This window comes from Asterias rubens, chromosome 2 (assembly GCF_902459465.1).
Source record: "Asterias rubens chromosome 2, eAstRub1.3, whole genome shotgun sequence".
NCBI lineage: Eukaryota > Metazoa > Echinodermata > Asteroidea > Forcipulatida > Asteriidae > Asterias > Asterias rubens.
The window spans coordinates 21,958,735-21,980,736 of NC_047063.1; the positions used below are offsets into that span (position 1 = coordinate 21,958,735).

At 38.8% G+C, this 22,002-nt stretch overlaps 1 protein-coding gene across 3 annotated transcripts in view; it reads left to right on the forward strand.

Moving 5' to 3' along the window:
- The window catches only part of LOC117303593 (acetyl-CoA carboxylase-like), a 56,896-nt gene extending 38,074 nt beyond the window's left edge, over window positions 1-18,822 (forward strand). For all 3 annotated transcript variants that reach the window (XM_033787802.1, XM_033787811.1, XM_033787820.1), the window contains 19 exons: window positions 175-330; window positions 771-836; window positions 1,748-1,822; window positions 2,938-3,069; window positions 3,962-4,099; window positions 4,977-5,097; window positions 6,619-6,716; window positions 8,075-8,185; window positions 8,928-9,071; window positions 9,330-9,450; window positions 10,453-10,549; window positions 11,638-11,734; window positions 12,144-12,279; window positions 12,777-12,954; window positions 14,062-14,207; window positions 14,757-14,878; window positions 15,765-15,935; window positions 17,663-17,802; window positions 18,413-18,822. In XM_033787802.1, coding sequence (XP_033643693.1) covers window positions 175-330; window positions 771-836; window positions 1,748-1,822; window positions 2,938-3,069; window positions 3,962-4,099; window positions 4,977-5,097; window positions 6,619-6,716; window positions 8,075-8,185; window positions 8,928-9,071; window positions 9,330-9,450; window positions 10,453-10,549; window positions 11,638-11,734; window positions 12,144-12,279; window positions 12,777-12,954; window positions 14,062-14,207; window positions 14,757-14,878; window positions 15,765-15,935; window positions 17,663-17,802; window positions 18,413-18,533 — 2,370 coding nt within the window. In that variant the 3' untranslated portion in view covers window positions 18,534-18,822. The remainder of the gene's footprint in view (window positions 1-174; window positions 331-770; window positions 837-1,747; window positions 1,823-2,937; window positions 3,070-3,961; window positions 4,100-4,976; window positions 5,098-6,618; window positions 6,717-8,074; window positions 8,186-8,927; window positions 9,072-9,329; window positions 9,451-10,452; window positions 10,550-11,637; window positions 11,735-12,143; window positions 12,280-12,776; window positions 12,955-14,061; window positions 14,208-14,756; window positions 14,879-15,764; window positions 15,936-17,662; window positions 17,803-18,412) is intronic.
- Window positions 18,823-22,002: the final 3,180 nt, after the last annotated feature.

Below are 22,002 nucleotides of genomic sequence, written 5' to 3' on the forward strand. Positions count from 1 at the left end.
CACCACAGCACCGCACCTTGTTAACCCTTACACGGTGTTACATAAATGGGTCTCATAATTCAATAAATTACAAAAAAATCTGTCCGAAAATATGTAATGATAAGCACTTTTTGACGCCCGTAGATGAAGCAATATATAATAAATAGTTATTATTAATATCATTTATTGATTCAGGTGAAGTTCACGTCGTTCACTGAGAAGCAAGGAACCCTCCATGGTCGACTGGTCAATACACCGTATGTCACTAAGGACCATCTTCAACATAAACGCTACCAAGCCCAGAGTATGGGAACCACCTACGTTTACGACTTCCCTGATATGTTTGAACAGGTACCGACAAAATTCTTAGAACGCAAATTTGCATCGGGTATAAAGAATATAAATCTTTTTGGTTTTTACCCATACACCGATGTGTGTTAGCACTGTATACTCAGTACTTTCCCGAGTCCTGTGAAAAAAATATCACAGGCATTTTACTCTGGTGGGATTTGAACCCACGACCCTTGCAATTCTAGAGCAGTGTCTTACCAACTAGACTACCGAGGTTGCCCGGTAGCTAGAGGCAGTTCGAATCCTATGTTTTGGCAGCGGGTATTGCAACATTAGATGTTAAATTTTTATCGGGTATACAAAATATAAATTTTTGGTTTTTAACCCATACAAAATTTGTTTTGGTACAGACCGCCAGGCATTCACATAATCACATTCTCATTTTACGGCACATACTTTTGTGATTTTAATAATTCTCTTCTTTGTTTGGTGTTTTTCAGAAACTGCGTCAGATTTGGAAGGAGCACAAGAAAGTTTACAAAGATACAGTTATTCCTGAGGAAGTGGTGAGTCAAATTTACTGCAAAATTCTAGACTTGAAATCACCACTCTTCACGTACAAGCACTAAATTCTGCGCTAACTGTAGAGGCGAAGAATGCCCAGTAATGTAGACTATTTACAGGCAGAATCAAAAATTCCCGAAGTAAGATTTGAAACTTTGCATGGTGGAAATACGATATGAAAAGGTTAGCGGTAACACCATGTAATGACTAACTCTAAATGAGTTGGGGTGGTTCTGAAAAGAACCGTTGATTTCAACTTGACGTTTCGATCAGTATGCTCTGATATTCTGGAGGAGAAAAAAAATTAAAAATTCCCTGCTAACCCGTGACATAGGTTTGACAGAAGCGCAGAATTCCCTGCTTCGGTAAGTGCAATAAGCCAACCTTGACTTCATTCACTTCTTGGTACTAGCGTTTACGGAGTCATTGATTTATTTTGCATAATTGGCTTTTTGTTGCCTTGTTTTCTCTGATTTTGTTCGTGGTGGTATAGAGTGCTGTTGTTGCTTTTGTTGGGGTTGTTCTTTATACATATGTATTTGTTTATCTCTTGTTCTGTGTTTTGCTTTTCTACAGGGCCCCCAGGGAGAACAGTGTTTTTACACTGATGGGGCTACCCTGTATCAATAATACTTAATAATAATAATAATTTGATTACGGTAAGCAGAGCCAAGAAATTAGGCTCTGATCTGTCAGGATGTCTATCAATGTCCGAGCGACACTCAAGAAGGACTTGTTGCCGTATCTACCCAACACTGGGTGCGTAGAGTAGTTTTTGGTTCCCCTAGAAGCTCATTATTGTTGGACCCCCTGGGTCAAACATATCATTTTATTATTAATTTACTTTTGTGGTTTGTGCTTCCAGGCTAGCAGTAGTGAGCATTTGATTAATTTGTATGGTTTGTGTTTCCAGACTAGCAATAGTGAGCTGGTACTCGACAGTCAGGGTGGCCTGGTCTCCATGAACAGAATGCAAGGAGAGAATAAAGTAAGTCAATTCTATTCAATCGTATTCGTCCTCGCCAACATGGAAACTAGCTTTTTGTTCTGCCCCTTAAAGGCACTGGATACTCTTGTTTTAAAATTGCTAAAAATAATTGTTAGCATGAAAACATACTTGTTAGCAATCAATGGGGAGAGATGTTGATAGTACAAATCACTGTAAGAAACGGCTCCCTCTAAAGTAACGTCATTTTTGAGAAAGAAGTTTTTTCTCACTTAAATATTTTAATTTGATTTCTCACTAAAATATTTGAATTTGATTTCGAGACCTCCAAGCATCTGAAAGCACACAACTTCATGTGACATTGGTGGGTTTTTTTTCCATTATTATCTCACAACTTCGACGACTAATTGAGTTCAAATATTCACAGGTTTGATATTTTGTGCATATGTTGAGATACACCAAGTGGGAATAGTGGTCTTTGACAATTGCCAAACATGTTCAGTGCCTTTTAAGCAGAACAAATTTCTTAGCTAAGCAAGAAATGGCGGGGTACCAGAGACAGCAATGGTAATCGTATGGTGTTCTGGTTAGTAACCTATTTTTGCTAAGCAATTTTTGGTGCTGACAAGCTTGAAAATTATTGAAGGTGTCCCGTGCTTTTAAAAATAATTAAAATCAAGTCTCTCGACGATGACACTAAAGCAAGCTAGTCAAAACGTTAAGACCAATCAAGAACTAACTCTGCGGCGTTATTAAAGAGAAGTCCCCCCGATCCACTAAGTGAGAGTAGTAGTCCCGGTCGATTTTCTACCTTCTGTCCGGGTAGTAGTTAAAAAGCAGGATAGTTCTTTTCAGAACTGAGAAATTCTCCCCAATTCAGAAAAATCTACTTCGCGGTAGTAGAGTATATAGCAAGACAAGTTCTCTAAGAACAAACTCTACCTGGCAAGTAGATACAGACATGGTGTTTCTGCAAACCAAATACAATGTATATATTGATACCTCACCATGCAATGCCCCTAATCCTATATAAGACAAGTTCTCAAAAGATCATAATCTTCCTGGCAAGTAGATACACACATGGTTGTTACTTTAAACCAAATGTATAACTGAAATCAAACTTTCTTGAATAACCCAATTATTTGTGCTATTTATAGATCAGCATGGTGGCCTGGAAGTTCACCTTCATGACCCCTGAGTATCCAGAAGGTCGTGATGTCATCATCATCTCCAATGACATCACATTCAAGATCGGATCTTTCGGTCCGGAGGAAGATAAACTCTTTGAGGTACATTGTTATTTGTTTGTCTCTGGTCGATCAGGTTTTTGATCATGCTGAGATGATACGCTGCTGTCACAACACAGGTCCAAAAACACAAACACGGACAAAGCCTTCAAAACTGCCGGCCTGAAACTGTGGAACAGTATACCATCTCGCATCCGACCACTGGACTCTGGTTCGTCATTCAAAAACCACTTTAAAACCCACCTGTTCCCAGTGACTCTTTAATTGTTTTGTTTTTTCATTGCCTGATGTTGCTGAGCGCCATGATCTAGATGGAATGGCGCAATACAAATCTGGTTATTATTATTATTATTATTATTTTTATTATTCACAATTATCGAATATCCTTGAAAGTTTAATGACATATTTTCTCCAAACCTGATTTTGTTTGAAAACAATTCTGATTGGATTTTAGCAGAACCTAAAAACCTAGCATAACCTAAAAATTAGCTGTTGCCTACTAAAATGTACTAAAAGTGCAACAAGTTAATGTTTAATGAATTGAGAGAAGGGAAATATGGTGAATGAAGTCACCCCTTGCGTTTTTAAGCATTTAAAATTAAATTTTGTCTCGGAGCAAATATTGTCAACATGTATGATATAAAATAAGTGGTGAAAATAGAATTAGCTGTTGCAAACAACTTACCAAACAAAAGTACATATGGTATAAATGCAAAAGAAAAAACAGTTAATGGCCTGACGTTTCGACCATAGCAGAGTCTTTCTTGAAGGCTAAGAGAAAACCTTCAAGAAAGGCTCTTGCTAGGGTCAAACGTCGGGCCTTTAACAGGTTTTTTTTGCATAATTATTTATCTTCCAATTTTGATTCATCTTCCTTTTTTGTCCTGATTAGTTTTTTTGATAATTATTTGTTCCCTTTTTAAAATCTAAACAGAAAGCCTCAGAGTTGGCACGATCCCTGGGTATTCCTCGCATTTACCTATCGGCAAACAGTGGAGCAAGGATTGGTCTGGCCGAGGAGGTCAAACAAAGGTTCAAGATAGCCTGGGAAGACCCTAAGATACCAGACAAGGTAGAGTTTTACATCTTGAAATTTTTAAATGTGGAGGATAAAGGCTTTTTACAAATTTGTGAACATTTTTTTTCTTTTTTGGCATTATTAGTCAATGTTGAGTTAGAAATAAAAATATATCAATGCAATTGACGTTCAGGTTGAATGACCTCAATCATATAAAAAGTTGGCGTGTCGTGGCTGAGCGATTAAGAGCACTGGACTCAAACTCTGTTGTTTCTGATCAGCAGTGTGTGGGTTCGAATCCCGGTTGTGGCACTTGTGTCCTTCAGCAAGATATTTTACCCTAATTGCTTTGTCCTTAGGATGGGACATTGAGCCATAGGGATGGTGTTTTAGGATTTGTAGCACATGCAAAAGAACCCAGAACACTTGGCGTGGAAGAGTAGGGGTTAACCCTATTTTGTTCTGGTTTATATAGCAAGCAACCCTCTATACAGGTTTCCTCGCCCTCACAAGCTACAGTGATAAAGTTAACTTCAGTTTAAAGCCATTGGACACTTTCTGAACAGAACAAAAATTAAAAGTTCACAGATTTACAAATAGGATTTACAGAAGGTAATGGTGAAAGACTTCCCTTGAAATATTATTCCATGAAATGCTTTACTTTTTGAGAAAACATTAAAACAATTTTCAACTCTGGATAACGAGAATAACGGATTTATTTTAAACACATGTCATGATAACACGGCGAATTGTGCGTAAACAAGGGTGGACTATTTTTTATATAGGTTGTGATACACGAAGTGTGGGCCTTTGGACAATACTGTTTACCGATGTTGTGCAATTGCTTTAAAGAAACACCAGAAACTGAATACTGATGAAGTTTTTCCCCGAAATCCTTTGAGAATTTTCCCATCTGCTTTTTGTTTTACAGGGTTTCAAGTATCTGTACCTAACACCATCTGACTACAAGCAACTCTTGGCTCTCAACTCTGTACGTGCTGAACACATAGAGGAAGATGGGGAGTCTAGATACAAGATCACTTACATCATTGGTGAGATGCATTAAATGTGTTTAGGCTCCTTCGGTGCCTGACTAATGTAATGGTCATTTTGATAATCATGTGTCGTTGACAGTTCATTTTAAAGGCAGTGGACACCTTTGGTAATTGTCAAAGACCAGTTTTTTCATTTGATGTGTTTCAACATAATGCATAAAATAATAAACCTGTGAAAATTTAAACTCAACCGGTCGTTGAAGTTGCGAGGTAATAATGGAAGAAAAACACCCTTGTCACACGAAGTTGTGTGCTTTCAGATGCTTGATTTCGGCACCTCAAAATCTAATGCTGAGGTCTCAAAGTACTTCAGAGGGAGCTGTTTCTCACAATGTTTTATACTATCAACAGCTCTCCATTGCTTGTTACCAAGTTAGCTTTTATGCTAAACATTTTTTACCAATAGAACATTTTTACCAATAGAGTAATTACCAATAGAAACCACTGCCTTCAAAGATTTGTGTTGCTTAAAAACACCTGAAGGTTTTCTTTTGACAGCAGTCTTTCTTTGAAGATTCAAAATGCATTTTGGACAAGAAATCACATCTTGATAAAATGTTTAGCTACAATAAGATTAAATTTTCTGTATTCTGTAATCTATGCCAGCATTATGACGGTGTTACTGTGAAGTGGAATCACTGTCCATGCTTTGATCAAAATGAGACAGAGATTGCTGAAAATATTTATCATTTAGCCTTCGAGGAAGACTTTGCTAGGGCTGAAGCATCTGGTCCCAACTTAATAAAGCTGTTAAAGGCACTGTACACGTTTGGTAATTACTCAAAATATATATTAGCATAAAACCTTACATGGTAACGAGCAACGGAGAGCTGTTGATAGTATAAAACATTATGAGAAACAACTCCCTCTGAAGTAATGTAGTTTTTGAGAAAGAGGTAGTTTCTCACTAAAATAATAAAATACTTCTGGCAAGAAGCCTTTTATTCCTATCTGAAAGCACACTGTTTTGTTCAACACAGGTGTTTTTTCTTTCATCATTTTGGCAACTTCAATGACCAATTGAGTCCAAATTTTCACAGGCTTGTTATTTTATGCATATGTTGAGATACACCAAGTGGGAATAGTGGTCTTTGACAATTACAAAACATGTTCAGTGCCTTTTAAGCAGAACAAATTTCTTAGCTAAGCAAGAAATGACGGGGTACCAGAGACAGCAATGGTAATCGTATGGTGTTCTGGTTAGTAACCTATTTTTGCTAAGCAATTTTTGGTGCTGACAAGCTTCATGAAATTGGGCCGAGTCCATTAACAATAGACCGATCCACTAGGCTCCGCCCACGGCGCACGTGTGAGCAAGAACATGTGAGCCTCTCCAATGCCATTCTGCACAACTCTGCCGCGCGCGCCAAGCATACGCGCACGCATGTCAGACTTTATTTTGTCAGACTTTTGGTGGCGCAATGGGTTGTGATTGGTCAATACGCAATGAGGCAGAGCTTAATGGATCGGTCTATTTGTTTGGATCTCTAAAACAACACATTTGTTTTTGTTTTTCAGGTCAAGAGGATGGTATAGGTGTTGAGAATCTGAGCGGAAGTGGAATGATTGCTGGTGGAACCTCCAAAGCCTATGAAGAGATCATCACTCTCAATATGGTAATAATAAATAATAATAACTGTATTTATAACGCGCCTTTTGCCAAAGGATACAAAGCACCAGGTATTATTACTGCAAGGAGTGTGGCGAATTTTGAGATATAAGACCTAATCCTTAAGCACCATGTAATGATTTACAAGGTGCTGTGGCACAATATGCTGCCAATCCTGCCAGGAACACCCAGGGCGAACCCCTTCTCTTTTCGATAAGTGCACTGGGTTCTTTTATATGCATTTACACAATACATTGGACCAACGGCTTTACGTCCCATCCGAAGGACAAAGCAATGGTTATGTGTCTTGCTTAAGGACACAAGTGTCACTCTGCTGATCAGAAACACCAGTTTGAATTCGGTGCTCTTAACTGCTCAGTTCATACTTAATATTTCTAAAATGATAATATTTCTAAAATGTGGTATTAAGAATGCGATTTTTGTATTGGTTCTAGAGTACTGCAACTTTGTAGCACCTTGTAAACCCTTATAAGGAGCTACAAAATTGGGTCTTAGAATTTATCACTTCAATAACCTATCTTTCTAAAAGTTTGTATATACTCAGTGCCTTGAGTGCCTTGTCGGTAGATACGTGCGCTATATAAGACTTCGATATTGTTATTATTAATATTATTATACTGCCACTTTACAAAGAAAACTTTCAAAGGAATAAAAAATAACTATAGTTTATAGTTTAAATTTTAAATACATCAAGTTTTTGACAAATCTTTAAAGGATTCAATCTGATTTATGTTCATGCCAGAGCCATTAACCACTTCACTTTAAAGTGAATTGATTCTCAAAACACTTTACACTATCAAATACTGCTCTTACTTTCAACCATGGCCATTAGTAATTTTTCATGGCCATTAGTTCTAGGAGTGATTACCAAATTTATGGCCAACTAGAGGTTTTGAATGAAAGTACATTTCAATGAATCTATGGTCGTATCTGAATTGGCGGCTTCAGCTACGGCTGCGACTGTTGCTAAGTGTGTTGCTAAGGACTTCCTATAATTCATCGCATGATGACCTGGAAATCTAGCCTACATAAGTCATAGCTGTAGCCGCTAATTCGGACAGGGCCTAAGATGAAGTATCCCTGTCATGGTGAACTACCATCAATAAACAATACACCGATCATTAGGCTCTGCCCACGGCGCAGGTGTGAGCAAGGACATGTGAGGCTCTCCAATGCCATTCTGCACAACTCTGCAATGGGTTGTGATTGGTCAAAACGCAATGGGGCAGAGCTTAATGGATCAGTATATTGCCTTCATCAATAAGTAAACAAACCGTTTTTTTGTTTTTTTAAATTGAATGGCAAAGCAGTATGTCTCATATATCTATGGGTTTTTTTTATCAGGTGACTTGTCGTGCAATTGGCATCGGTTCCTACGTGGTACGTCTCGGCCAGCGTATCGTCCAAGTTGAGAACTCCCACATCATCCTAACAGGAGCTGGAGCTCTCAACAAGGTTTGTAAACGTGATCTTGTACTCTGTATCCATCAGGCATGTGAGTTCTCAGGATTTGTCCTGTTTTCTCGATTATTCTTCGATCCCTTTACGCCTTCAGACTTTCTTGAAAGATATGAAGTTCAGGAATGAGAAACTTCAGAGTTTTATCTGACTTTACACTTTTGTGTATCTGCCGGATGAAAAAAAGTTTTCTGCATTAGGCCATTTATTTCAATCCATGAACCATCTCAGCTCCCTGTGGTGCACCAAGCACAAGAACTCTGCCCTCATAGGTATCCATTTACCCCGAGTCTGCAATCGCTGGTGGGTCCCTGCAAGCGTGATTCTCTTTAGCTCAGAGCATAGAGAAAGGACCACGGATGGAGTTCCAAGTGGGTGAACTGTACTCGACTGTTCATGCGATGAAGTCTTATTTTACGATAAATATCTACTCCATTATTGTGGAATATCTTGCAGCGAAACAACATCAGAAAACAGACACGGCATTCTTCAAGGAATGCCTTAACTGAGCTGTAGTTTACCAGTGTAAAATGCGGCAACGTTCCTCGCGCTCAAAGGGCCATTGATCTCTATTGTTACTGCCGGGAAGTTCGAACTCCTTCCGCGGTCCTTTCTCATTGCTTAGAGCAAGGCAAACTCATGAGTTTGTCTGCTTATGTGTCATCAGGCAGACTCAAACAGTTCTCATATTCCGAGAATTTGTGTTTACAATCATTTTTCCCGTTTTTACTTGTGACAGGTTTTAGGACGTGAAGTGTACACATCTAACAACCAGCTCGGCGGAATCCAAATCATGCATAACAATGGAGTGACTCACGCTGTTGCAACAGATGACTCCGATGGTGTCTACACACTACTCAAATGGCTAGCCTATATGCCCAAGGTAAGCTCTGCAAAAAGAGGCAGTTAAAAAAGAGAGTCATTGTCTTTTATTTTTAGGCATCTCGATATCAAATACATACATGTATGTCTCGGGTGCGATGCGAACCCCCCACTTTTATTTTTGTATTACGTAATCATTTGCTTTTTCTTGCATGGCTAGCGCCCTCTTCCGTTTATGATCATTCTGTTTTGGGCCGAAGACCCAAAGCCTTACTTTTAGCACTCTCATATTTAATTTGATTATATTAAATCATTTCAGTGCCATGATGCTGGTGTACCCATAATGCAAAGTATAGATGCCATCGATCGAGAAATTGACTTTGTTCCGACCAAGGCTCCTTATGATCCCAGACATATGCTAGCCGGAAGAATGAATCCAGGTAAGACCGACTCCATGGCTGGTTTCCTTAATACCCCCATGTCTAGTTCCCTGACTACCACCAACAGGATTTGATACTGTACCCAAATTAGCCACACTCTTTTTACTATAGAAATAGAACCCGGAGAACGCTGAGTGTCTCATCGTGTGCGTGGTTTTGTTGTGAGACCCTTATTATGGAAGTGCATACGCCGTTTTTTGTTACGCCACTTTTTATTTTGCCATTCAATGACATCATTATTGACCAATGAACACACTAGAAACAGTCAATGTGCACTGACATCTTGCCATTTTGCCATACACGCGTGTCACGTGATGCTCATTTTGCCATACTTGGTCTCACGCGATGATCATTTTGCCATACACGCGTATTGCGCGGTATCGATACGCCACGTCCACAGACGACACAGAGGGTGGCCAAGCTCAGCGTTCTCCGGGTTCTGTTTCTATGCTTTTCACCTTTAGGCTAGTCGTACCAAATTTATCAGAAGTTGAACCTTTAGATGTAAGTGTCCTAGAGCAGTAGGGATTGCCCTCAACTTTTGTCAGTGACTCTGGCCAGCAGGACCAGTTTGCTTGTCATTTCACTGGTCCGTCAGCTTTTTCACTAGTCAATATTTTAACCTTTACTTTCAACATTGTCATTAGCATGGGACTTGTAATTTGAGTATGAAGTGGTTTAACTGTAGCTACATGTACAAAGACTAGTTGGCCAGAATTTTGAGTGGTCCTTGGGTGTTAGGCATAGCATTTGGCCGACAGTCCACCGCTATGAGAGAACACTAAACAAAGTATTTTGGCAGATTATTATTATTATTACTGGTTAAAAACATCTGTTTGTCGCAGTCCAAAAACTGAATAAAAATACAGATTTGGGACTAATCAGATTACAGATTAATCCCCAGATATGAGGATTTGAGGAAAATCAGAAACGGAATTTCACAGAGTCGTAAAAGTTTTTGAGAAAACTCTGATGTAGACAGGTTTTTTTGACTTATTTCAGATAATCCATTGGAATGGCAGACAGGTTTCTTTGACAAGGGTTCCTTCATGGAGATACTTCAGGCTTGGGCTCAAACTGTCGTCGTCGGTCGAGCAAAGTAAGTATACGTTAACCCTCCTACTCCTTGCAAACTTTGGATATCTGTGGGGAACAAGGAGCAAAGATAACAATCATGTCTTTCTTGGATGTTCAGACCATGGGATTAAATGTTCTGGAGGCGCCTTGTCCACAGATCTCCCTACACTGCACAAATGCACAAAAGAGAGTTGACACCCCAAATTACGCGCATTGTTCGGAGGCGTGTTCTGTATTGTGTAAGAAATCAATAGCTCCCCCTTGCATAACATGCAACGCTACAGGTACGCTGAGGTCACGCACATGTTTTTACGCTCAGAGAACAGCTATTGTCCAATGATCTGCCTCCTTTTTGAGAGTGTGACATCATATGCAATGGGTCTATAAAATCATGTCATAAATGAAGTGATGGAAAGATTGATCTTTGGTGCATTTATTTTTCTGATTTGGTGGTCTCTAGAGTCTGATTAGTACTTGTATGACGTCTTCAAATAGACTTCATCCCATGCATAAAGTGTAAATAGTTTTACATGATGATACACAATTAAACAAACCGAGTAAATACATAAAAGTATACTGATGACAAAGTTAAGGGCAGCCCAAAAAAGCCGTTTAAACCACGGCTTATTTTCATCGCGTCCTTAAAGGCAGTGGACACTGGTGGTAATTACTCAAAAGAATTATTGGAATAAAACCTTACTTGGTGACGAGTAATGGGGAGAGGTTGATAATAAAAAACATTGTGAGAAATGGCTCCCTCTGAAGTGACATAGTTTTTTAGAACGAAGTAAATTTCCAAGAATTTGTTTTCGAAACCTCTTATTTAGAATTTGAAGTCTCGAAATGCACCATCTAAAAGCCCAAAACTTTGTGTGACAAGGGTGTTTTTTCTTTCATTATTGTCTCGCAACTTCGACGACCAATTGAGCTCAAATTTTCTCAGGTCTGTTATTTTATGCATATGTTGAGATACACCAAGTGAGAAGACTGGTCGTTGACAATCACCAATAGTGTCCACTGTGTTTGAAAGACACTGACAAACAAAGACAAATAGTCCAATCCAAGTACTGTATAGTAACCCTCATCTTGTTGTATTTGTTGACTATGCAGATTGGGTGGTATTCCAGTAGGTGTTGTTGCTGTAGAGACTCGTACTGTCAATGTGGACATACCAGCAGATCCAGGCAATCCAGACTCTGAAGCTAAGGTACATTAATTACTCTCACATTAACCGTTTATCCTTGTTCACCTCATTAAGACCGTTGAGACCAATATTAAGAAGTCACTCCACAGTTGTGAAGTTAATGACGAGAAGTCCCCTTGATCCACTAAAGCAAAAGTAGTAGTCTGGCCGAATTTTGTCTCGAATTCTAAAATAGTCTAGATTGTAGGATGGATGGAAACATGCACCAGGCAAGGAGTTACAAAGAGATGCAGTATGTAGAATAAAGCTGTTGGAATGGCTTTTCGTTGTAATGTACATCCTGTTTTTTATTGTACAATATTTGAGCTGTGTCACAATATTAGTTTTACTGCTTTGTAATGCAAGTCCTCACTTTTCTAACCAATTTTTCCCTACTCTCAATTTAAAAAACTTTTACCTTTTGCGCTTTCAGTCCATAGCACAAGCAGGTATGGTCTGGTTCCCTGACTCGGCCTTCAAGACAGCACAGGCAATCAAGGACTTTGGGCGGGAGCAGCTTCCGCTTATAGTCTTTGCTAACTGGCGAGGATTCTCTGGTGGAATGAAAGGTCAGTATGTAGGTCACCAACGGGTCACCGCTATGTTTGGGTACAGTTTGTACGACACAAAACACAGAAGTCCACAGTCATACATTAAACTAAAAGATAATGATGATAATAAGCTTTGCTTAAACTATTACTTGCTGAGCTGCTGTAGTTTTTGAGAAATGAGTAAAACAATTTCACAAACATAAGTTTCATCCCAGCGAGACAAAAATTATTTGGCATGTACAACAGATTTACGCGACTCTCCTGAACAACTTTCTCTGTGATTTTCACCCGTTTTCTCAAAAAACGTGACGACTAATGAAGCTTAAACTTCTACAGGAACATTATATTACACATCTTCATGCACAGTAAGTAGGGATTCATGTCTTGGCCAAAAACTTGATCTACTTAAGGTATCAAAACCCTATAAAGACACTTTGACATAAAAAGCACCAGTGGCAGATGTTTTATTTTGGTTTGATATATTTTTCTAAACTCCTGTATTTGACTATTTGCAGACATGTACGAGCAAGTGCTGAAGTATGGATCGTACATCGTGGACGCCCTGTGCGAATACAGACAGCCTGTGATGGTGTACATTCCACCCCATGGTGAACTGAGAGGAGGATCCTGGGTGGTGATTGACTCCACCATTAATCCAAACTACATGGAGATGTATGCGGATGAAGACAGCAGGTAAGACTGGCGCAGAACGTGGCATTTTGTGGCGTGTCATGGCGGAGGGGTTGTAAGCGCACCGGATTCAAGCTCTGGTGTTTGATCAGCAGAGTTTGGGTTCGAATCCCGGTCGTGACATTTGCTACGTAAAATTTGGGAGGTAGTGCTTTCTGCTCTACCGGCCAGGCTTCGGACTGATGATACCCAAGCCTACATCCAAATGGACTGTAAAAGGGGTATCCCTGTTTCAGCCCTCGGAGTAGGTGGCAACGGCCTCTGGAAAACAAATTGCAGCCCACAAGGCCTTGTGTGTCTAATTAAAGAAAGAATGTCGGTGGCATCATGTAGTGGTCGAGCGGATAAGAACACTGTTAGATTTAATCTTTGGTGTTTCTGATCAGCAGAGTGTGGGTTTGAGTCACGGTCAGGACACTTCTTAACCATTACTGCTCCGACCTTTGGACATGTGTGTTGTGTAATGCATGTAACAAGAACCCAGTGCTCTTATCGTAAGTAGAAGGGATTGGCAGCATACTGGTCCACAGCACCATGTCAACCATTACATGGTTCTACACTGAAATAGGTCTCTAAAACTTTAAAAGAACGTAGCTCCATATACCTTGCAGGATAAAATGTGGGGTGTGATAGCATGCTATATAAAAAAACTCTGTAATAAAGCGCTTTTCTCTACAGCGTCTCAAAGCGCCTATCAATATTTATTTCCAGACATTTTGTTGTGTTTGTACATTTATGTATCACATTGTAAGAGTAAGAATAATAATAATAAGACTTGTAATGCGCACATATCCACCCTGCTGGGTGTTCAAGGCGCAGAGTAGCAGTCACTACCTGAAACACAATGGCAAACCCTTTCTCTAAGCAATGAAGTGAAACTGGGTTCTTTTATGTGTATAACCAAGCACTCCGGATCAACTGCGTTAGGCCCCGTCCAAAGGACGAGCAATGATGGTTAAGTTTCTTGCTGAAGGACAAAAACGTCAAGGAAATATGTAGCGTCTTGTCCATAGTGGATTTGCGGTAGATTAAAGGCCCCCTTTCTATTTAGGAAAACTTAAGTCTCGTTACTGATCTCAGCTTGATTTTTTTAATTTTTTTTTCACACAGGGGTGGAGTTCTTGAACCGCAGGGTACCGTGGAGATTAAATTCCGCAAGAAGGACCAAGTGAAGTTGATGCGAAGGATTGATGCGACGTGTATCTCTCTACTGAGTCAGATTGCAGCACCGGGTGTAAACAGAGAAGAAAAGGCTGGTGAGTTCAACCCCCTTCACAGACCAAACTTGCGTAGCTAAACAAATAGCAGAAATGGGGGGCCTAATGTCATAGAGCTGGTTAAGAACTAAAAGTAGCCTAAGCACAACTGAGTTATGCTTAGCAGAATAAGGTTTCCAGCCAAAATACCATTTTACATGCATCATCTGTGACTAGTGACCTCCTCATTTTTTCTTGGCAAGAACGTTGTTACACAGGGACATTAGTGTCATGACCAGGATTCTAACCCACTCCCTGATTACCAACGCCATCAGAACTTAAGTTCAATAAAAAGCTCAGCCATGTCATGCTGATTTTTGATGATTTTCTGTATGCCCGGAGAAAAATTGAAGTAGTTAGTTTGTTTCAGAAGTGTTAACATATCATGTGAATCTGGTGACCTTCTTTAAGCAGGAAGGGGCTTGTCTAAGCCAGGTTGTGTCCGCAACGGTTTAATTGAAATATTACAACAGTTTCTTTTTATTGGTGAAAAATTAAGCAGGTGTCATTATATTTCTTGAACTTATTTCTCATTTTCTTCCTGTCCAGCTTTGGAGAAGAAGTTGAAGGATCGCGAGGAATACTTACTACCGATCTATCACACTGTGGCGGTGAACTTTGCTGACCTCCACGATAGAGCAGGAAGAATGCAAGAGAAACAAGTCATCTCGGTAAGTACAGCGGAGATCGTTAATAATCATAATAATAGTAACACCAAGCATTTATATAGGAGTATACTGAGATCAGCGCTTTACAGGAGACGAGAACAAAAAGAAAAAACGAACAAACTAGGATGGGTTGGGGAACAGAAATGTCTTCGGGAGGATTTTGAGTCTTAGGCCTTAAGGGCCTTGAACACTAAGCCGGTGTACGGTTCCCGCTCTTTTCAATATGCAGCAGTTCAGTTATGAAACAGTCTTTCCAGAGGTTGCCATACAGGCTGAGACATCAGAACAATTCAAAACCCGGTTAAAAACATATCTGTTTACTTTGTACAATAATTGTTGATTTCCTTTTACAGCGCATAGGGACCTCACGGCGATATGCGTTATATAAGAATGGTTTGTTATTAGCTGTTTCGTAGCGCAGCGTACGAAACAGCTCTTGCTTGTGTTTTAAAAAAAAATTATTTTATTTTTTATTTGTCATCTTAAGCACTAATTTTTATAAGTGCTGATTTGCAATGTTCCTAAAGAGCAATTGCAATGACACTTTCAGTGATGAAAGGTATTGGTGCACTGATGATCCTAAAGCAATGATGTCGTGATGACGTCATCACCGGTGTTTTATTTAAATGTTTGAAAATCTATTTCAAATCAGCCAAAAGAGACCATAGGTTTCTGTTTGCGGGATTGGGTAGGGATAAATTAGGTCTTCATTTTGTTTCGTGTACGTGACTTTTTGGTGTCATATGAAAGTTGAGTCCATAAGCTATCGATACATATAAACCTTTTCCTGAATCATATAGTTTTTATTCGGCAGCCTTTCAAAAGTGTATAGTTTTTTTTTAGACACATGGTATTATAAATTGAAATTATTTGTTGTATCTCCTTCTAGGACATTCTCCAGTGGAAGACCTCTCGGCAGTTCTTCTACTGGCGTCTTCGTCGTCTACTCCTTGAGAATAAGATGTGTGAGCGGATCCAGAAGGTGAACAAGAAGCTGTCTAGAGGGGAGGTGTTTGCTATGCTCAGGAGGATCTTTGTAGAAGACAAGGGTACAGTCAATGTGAGTACACAAAGTAGTTGATTGAGTTGTATCCACACAGTCAATGTGAGTACACAAAGTAGTTGATTGAGTTGTATCGACACAGTCAATGTGAGTACACAAAGTAGTTGATTGAGTTGTATCCACACAGTCAATGTGAGTTTACAAAGTAGTTAATTGAGTTGTATCCACACGGTCAATGTGAGTACCCATAGTAGTTGATTGAGTTGTATCCACACAGTCAATGTGAGTACACAAAGTAGTTGATTGAGTTGTATCCACACAGTCAATGTGAGTACACAAAGTAGTTGATTGAGTTGTATCCACACAGTCAATGTGAGTTTACAAAGTAGTTAATTGAGTTGTATCCACACGGTCAATGTGAGTACACAAAGTAGTTAATTGAGTTGTATCCACACAGTCAATGTGAGTACCCATAGTAGTTGATTGAGTTGTATCCACACAGTCAATGTGGTACACAAAGTAGTTAATTGAGTTGTATCCACACAGTCAATGTGAGTACCCATAGTAGTTGATTGAGTTGTATCCACACAGTCAATGTGGTACACAAAGTAGTTAATTGAGTTGTATCCACACAGTTAACGTGAGTACACATAGTAGTTGATTTTGTCTATTGTATCCACACAGTCATCGTGAGTGATGTTGATTTAGTTGTATCTACACAACAATATGTATAATTAATTTAATAAATAATTTCTTAATTTACTATTTATTGTTTTTTATGTATTGTATGCACGAGAGCCAAGGCAATTTATATTGTATACTTGTACATAAATAACATTTAGCCAAAAATAATATATTAATTTTGGTTTTTACCCATACCCCGATGTGTGTTTGCACTGTATACTCGGTACTTTCCCGAGTCCTGTGTCACAGGCATGTTACTCGGGTGGGATTCGAACCCATGACCCTTGTAATTCTAGAGCAGTGTCTTACCAACCAGACTAAAACATAATATAATCCAATCTAACTTATTTTATTTCTCGGGTAGATAAAAATTACGATAATGCACATTAATTAGCTAAAAAGATACAGCAATGAGCAATTTAAATGCAGAGGAAGGAAAAAGAAACAGCTGATGAAGCTAAGCTTGGGTGGTTCCAGAAATCTGGGACTCAGTACGGGTTCTGAAAAGAAAACTAGGTTCTGAGTCGTACCTGGTTCCACTAAATTCAATATAAAACATAAGCAGCCCTGTCCCGAGCTCACACACACACAATTGAGCCGCTCAAAAAACTTGGTCTTTTAAAAATGGGACTCGGTCTTTCAAAATCGGAACCGACAAAAGCGAGTACTTGGTTCCTCAAAAGAGTGGACCTGTGAGTTCGGTGCTCAATTTGGAACCGGGTAGAACCGGGTAAACAAAGGAATTTGCCCAAGCTTAGCTGGAGCCCGAAGGATTGCCTCAAAGAAACACAGTTCCTGTCTAGAGGCTCTCCTCTCCAGCTGGTCCTAAAGCGAACAACAACAAATTGAAGTATAAAATATTTGTCTAGTACCGCCTCTAACCATTTTACAAGTGAGTGGATGCTGTAGTAACTGAATTAGTTTTATCCACTCAGAAACTAAACAATGTATAATAAAGATTTAAAAAGAGAATATTATTTTGTTTGAGGTTCTTTGTGCACAAAATGATGTTATTTCATCCACAAACCATTCACAAAAATACAGACAACATCCAAAATGCAATTCTCGCCATTCATCCAATGAAATTGATTGTTTCACAGTCTTATCTCTGGGAGGACAACAAAGCTGCCTCTGATTGGTTGTTGGATCAAGAGAGACAGGAGAGAGAAGACAGTCAGTCGGCCATCTTGGACAACATCAAAGCCATCAAGAGAGATCAAGTTATACAGCACATCAAACAGTAAGTTGAATCAGAATCTTGAAAGTAACTCCTTTGTTGAATAGACGTAGGGTTATATGTCCATCACTCATTGATTTATCAACAAAAAGAGAAACTGTGGTTGTGTCACAGCTGAAGCGTTGTAGCTTTACAAAATAGCACTGAGGGCCTTGTCACACCAGGCACAAACCAATAGGGCTGCTGACTGCTCCAGGCAGATACATTGCTCATCCATTAAGTTGTATGACCCAAGTAATTAAATTATGTATAAACACACCCAATGTAAAAAAGTAGTAGTCCCAGTCAACTTTCTACCTTCCGCCCAAGTAGTAGCTAAAAAGCAGGACAGTTCTTTTCAGAACTGAGAAGTCTCCCAAGAAATCCGAAAAACTACAGAAGAACAAACTGTACCTGGCAAGTAGATACACACACGGTGTTACCACAAGCCAAATATGTATTGATACCTCACCATGCAATGCCTCAAATTATATTGATGTATACTTTCTTGGGATATCTTTATAACTCAGAAACATTGTTATTAACCACTTGTCTGTGGATGGTAAAAAAAAATTTAAATTAATATCTGTTGACTATGAATTAATTCTAAGGATTTGATTTTTGATTTTTTTAGGATCATTCAAGACAATCCGGAGATTGCTATGGATTCCATTGTGCACATCAGTCAACAACTTAATCCTAATCAACGAACTGAGGCCATGAGGATACTATCCAAGATCGGATCACATGATTGAATCTAGACCAATTAGCATGAGGCCATTGGATCACATGACTCCAGCCAGACCAATCAGCAGTGTCCATTGGATCACATGACTCCAGCTAGACCAATCGGCAGTGGCCATTGGATTACATGACTCCAGCTAGACCAATCAGCAGTGGCCATTGGATCATATGATTGAAGCTAACCAATCAGCTGTGGCCATTGGATCCTATGACTCCGCTGAATGCTAGACCCTATTCAAATTGGTGGCTACAGCTAGGACTGCCGTTGATTTCACAAAGAGTTAGGACCTGCTTATCTCGAGTTAGGACAAGTAACCCATCCTAACTTAAGATGGGTTCAATTCATCCTAATGTCTTCAGATACGGAACTGAACTCATCCTAAAGTCCCAAGATTAATTCTAAGTTAGGAAGAGTTTTGTGGAAACGACGGCTGGTGCTTTAGTGTTGCCATAAGGATGTAATGTACTGTACTTCTAGCCATAGCGATAGCTGTAGCCACCAATTTATACACAACCCTAGTATGATGGGGGGACTTTTACATAGAGCTTTGGGCAGCCATTTTGGATTGCTCTTTCATTGAAATCAATGTATAACCAATATGAGGCTTGAAGGGGAAAAAGTGTGGTTCCTGTGTATACTATCATAATTAATATTCATGTTTTCAAACGGAGAACAAAACAGATCTTGTTTTACGGCATATTGAAGGTCAATTATGTTGGAATTAACCTCAATATGAGACAGTTGCAATTTAGGAAGTTGGGTCTTGTGTAATTTGTTTGTATTTTTGTGTACGTTTATGTAACATAATAAGTGGGGGGAATTCAAACTAACTAAAAATTACCAAAATAGTCCGAGTTTATATAGTTATTTTGGAATTTTAAGATCCAGTATTAATCGCGTACAGGGTGGAGATTAACGAGCCAGTGAGCACCATGCCGAGGGCGCCCTACTCAAATGGCGACGGGTTTCATGGGCATAAGGTGTTTTTTTGCCAATTTATATCGCACTGGACCTGGACTTCAGTTTTGCTGATTTGCTAAAATGTTGTTCAAAATGTAGATATTAGTTGTAGTTCTCAACTTGGGTTAAAGGGTTTTTTGATACCTTTTGTAGATCAATTTGTTGGCCATGACATAAATCCCTACTAATTGTGAATGAAGATGTATGTGATATCATTTATCTTTAGAAGTTTCAGCCACATTAGTAGTCAAGTTTTTGAGAAAAAAATGGTAACATCACAGACCAATGTTTTTAGGAGAGTCGCGTAAAATATTTTTTGTATTGTAATTTGGGTGTGATCCCTAACTACACGGTAGTTAACGGTTGTATGCCTTCTGACTGGCACCCTCGAACAAAGATATTGACAAAATAGGGAGACCGCCAACGCGGGCTAGATAGCTCAGTTGGTTGAGCGCTGGCACGTTTATTTAGAGGTCGATGGTTCGAATCCCACTTTATTAAATTCTTTGTCCAACCCCCAAAATAAAAAAAAAATTGTTTCTCAAAACTACAGCAAAACTACAGCAAGTAATATTTTAAGGGAAGCTTTCTACCATCATTATCTTTAAACCGTTTAAGTTTAATGTAAATCTGTGGACTTTTTGTGTTTTGTTTCGTACTAAAAGAATGCCAAACGCTAATCAGATGTATGCCATTCTTCCAATTTTAATCAGATTTCCAGTTGTTCTTTTTTGTTTGTTTTTGTTTTTAATTATGTCGGAAGATAAGTTTAAAAAAAAAAAACTTAGAGTTTATACTATGTGTTGGTCAGGCCCTGTGCTCAATGAGCCTTGCCTATTTGTTTTAATGATGAAATAATTATGCACAATATCCCAACCAGAGTGTGTTATTATAACTTTAAAGACACTGGACACTATTGGTAATTGTCAAAGACCAGTCTTCTCACTTGCTGTATCTCAACATATGCATAAAATAACAAACCTGTGAAAATTTGAGCTCAATCGGTCATCGAAGTTGCGAGATGATAATGAAAGAAAAAACATCATGGTCACACGAAGTTGTGTGCTTTCAGATGCTTGATTTAGAGACCTCAAATTCTAAATCTGAGGTTTCAAAATTAAATTCCTGAAAAAATACTTCTTTCTTGAAAACTATGTCACTTCAGAGGGAGCTGTTTCTCACAATGTTTTATACTATCAACCTCTCCCCATTACTCGTAATCAAGAAAGGTTTTATGATAATAAGAATTTTGAGTAACTACCAATAGTGTCCACTGCCTTTAATTCATATCCAATTGTTTAAAGATGTTTTTGTTCAGCCTTTTGTTATGTTATTCTTCACAAGTAAAATTTGTGTTACAAATTACTAATGTTTCTTTAACTGTCTTAAAGTGTCAGCCTTAAAAAAAAAAGAACAATCATATATCAGAAAATTTATCAAATTACTAATTAATACTAACCTATTCTATTTATACTCAAGTGATTTCAAACAATGTTTTAGATTCAAAACCCACTAGTGTGACAAACAGGAATTCCTATTTAAAATCTCTTTATCATTAAATTGTCAGCCTTTTATTGTATAAATTATATGTATCGCATTAAACGTTAAACATTTTTAAATGGACACAAAAATGCACAAAATTAATTTGAAAGTTTTGTACAATTTTCTCATAAATAGAACTTATATTTTGTATGCGGAATAATTAGTAGATTAGAATTACAAGTATCCTTATGTACTTTTAATGAAGTCATTTAACAACTTGTCCTGCCATTAATTGTAAACTTTTGTTCAGAGTTGCTTTTCTTCATGTGAAATTATAATTATGCAAAATGGATTTCAGGGAGCTTTTTATCCATCTAGATATTTAGCGATATTTTCATGGTAAATGTGCCACCAGTGTGTCCGACCCGGTTTCTTCCTATCGGGGTATTTGAGTGGCAACCAGGCTTTCTGCTTCTTCTCACCCATACACTCTTGATTTGCTGAGATGTACAACAAGGAGCCATTCCAACAACTTTATTCCATGTGCTGCACCACTTTTGAACCATAGATATAGAAAAGATCCGCCGCGCAATCCTAAGACTGAGGCCTAAAAACCGTGTCTTTTTATGATCGCGCGTCGAGATTTCCGACGCCCGACCATCGCGCGACCGACTATAACTCGGCCTTTATGGCCTTTCTCCCATGTTCATTTTCTGTGTGTTACCACCAGCACGTGACCTTTTAGCGCGTCCATGAAGAACCAGAAATGTGAGTGTACGGCTAACGGCGCGTATGTACGCGCGACCGATCTGGGAATTATATTCTATATCTTTGTTTGGAACCCCTTGCCTAGTGCATGTTTCCCTCCTTCCTACAATCTAGACTGTATTAAGAGGAATATTAATTCCTACCTTTAGCTAACCCCAGTTATTTTCATCTTTAAAAATACTTTCTTCTGCCAGCCCCTTGTAATTACCAAGAGTGGCTTTTAGCCTTTTTGGGGCGAATTTGCATAAAATAAAACAAAATTAAATACA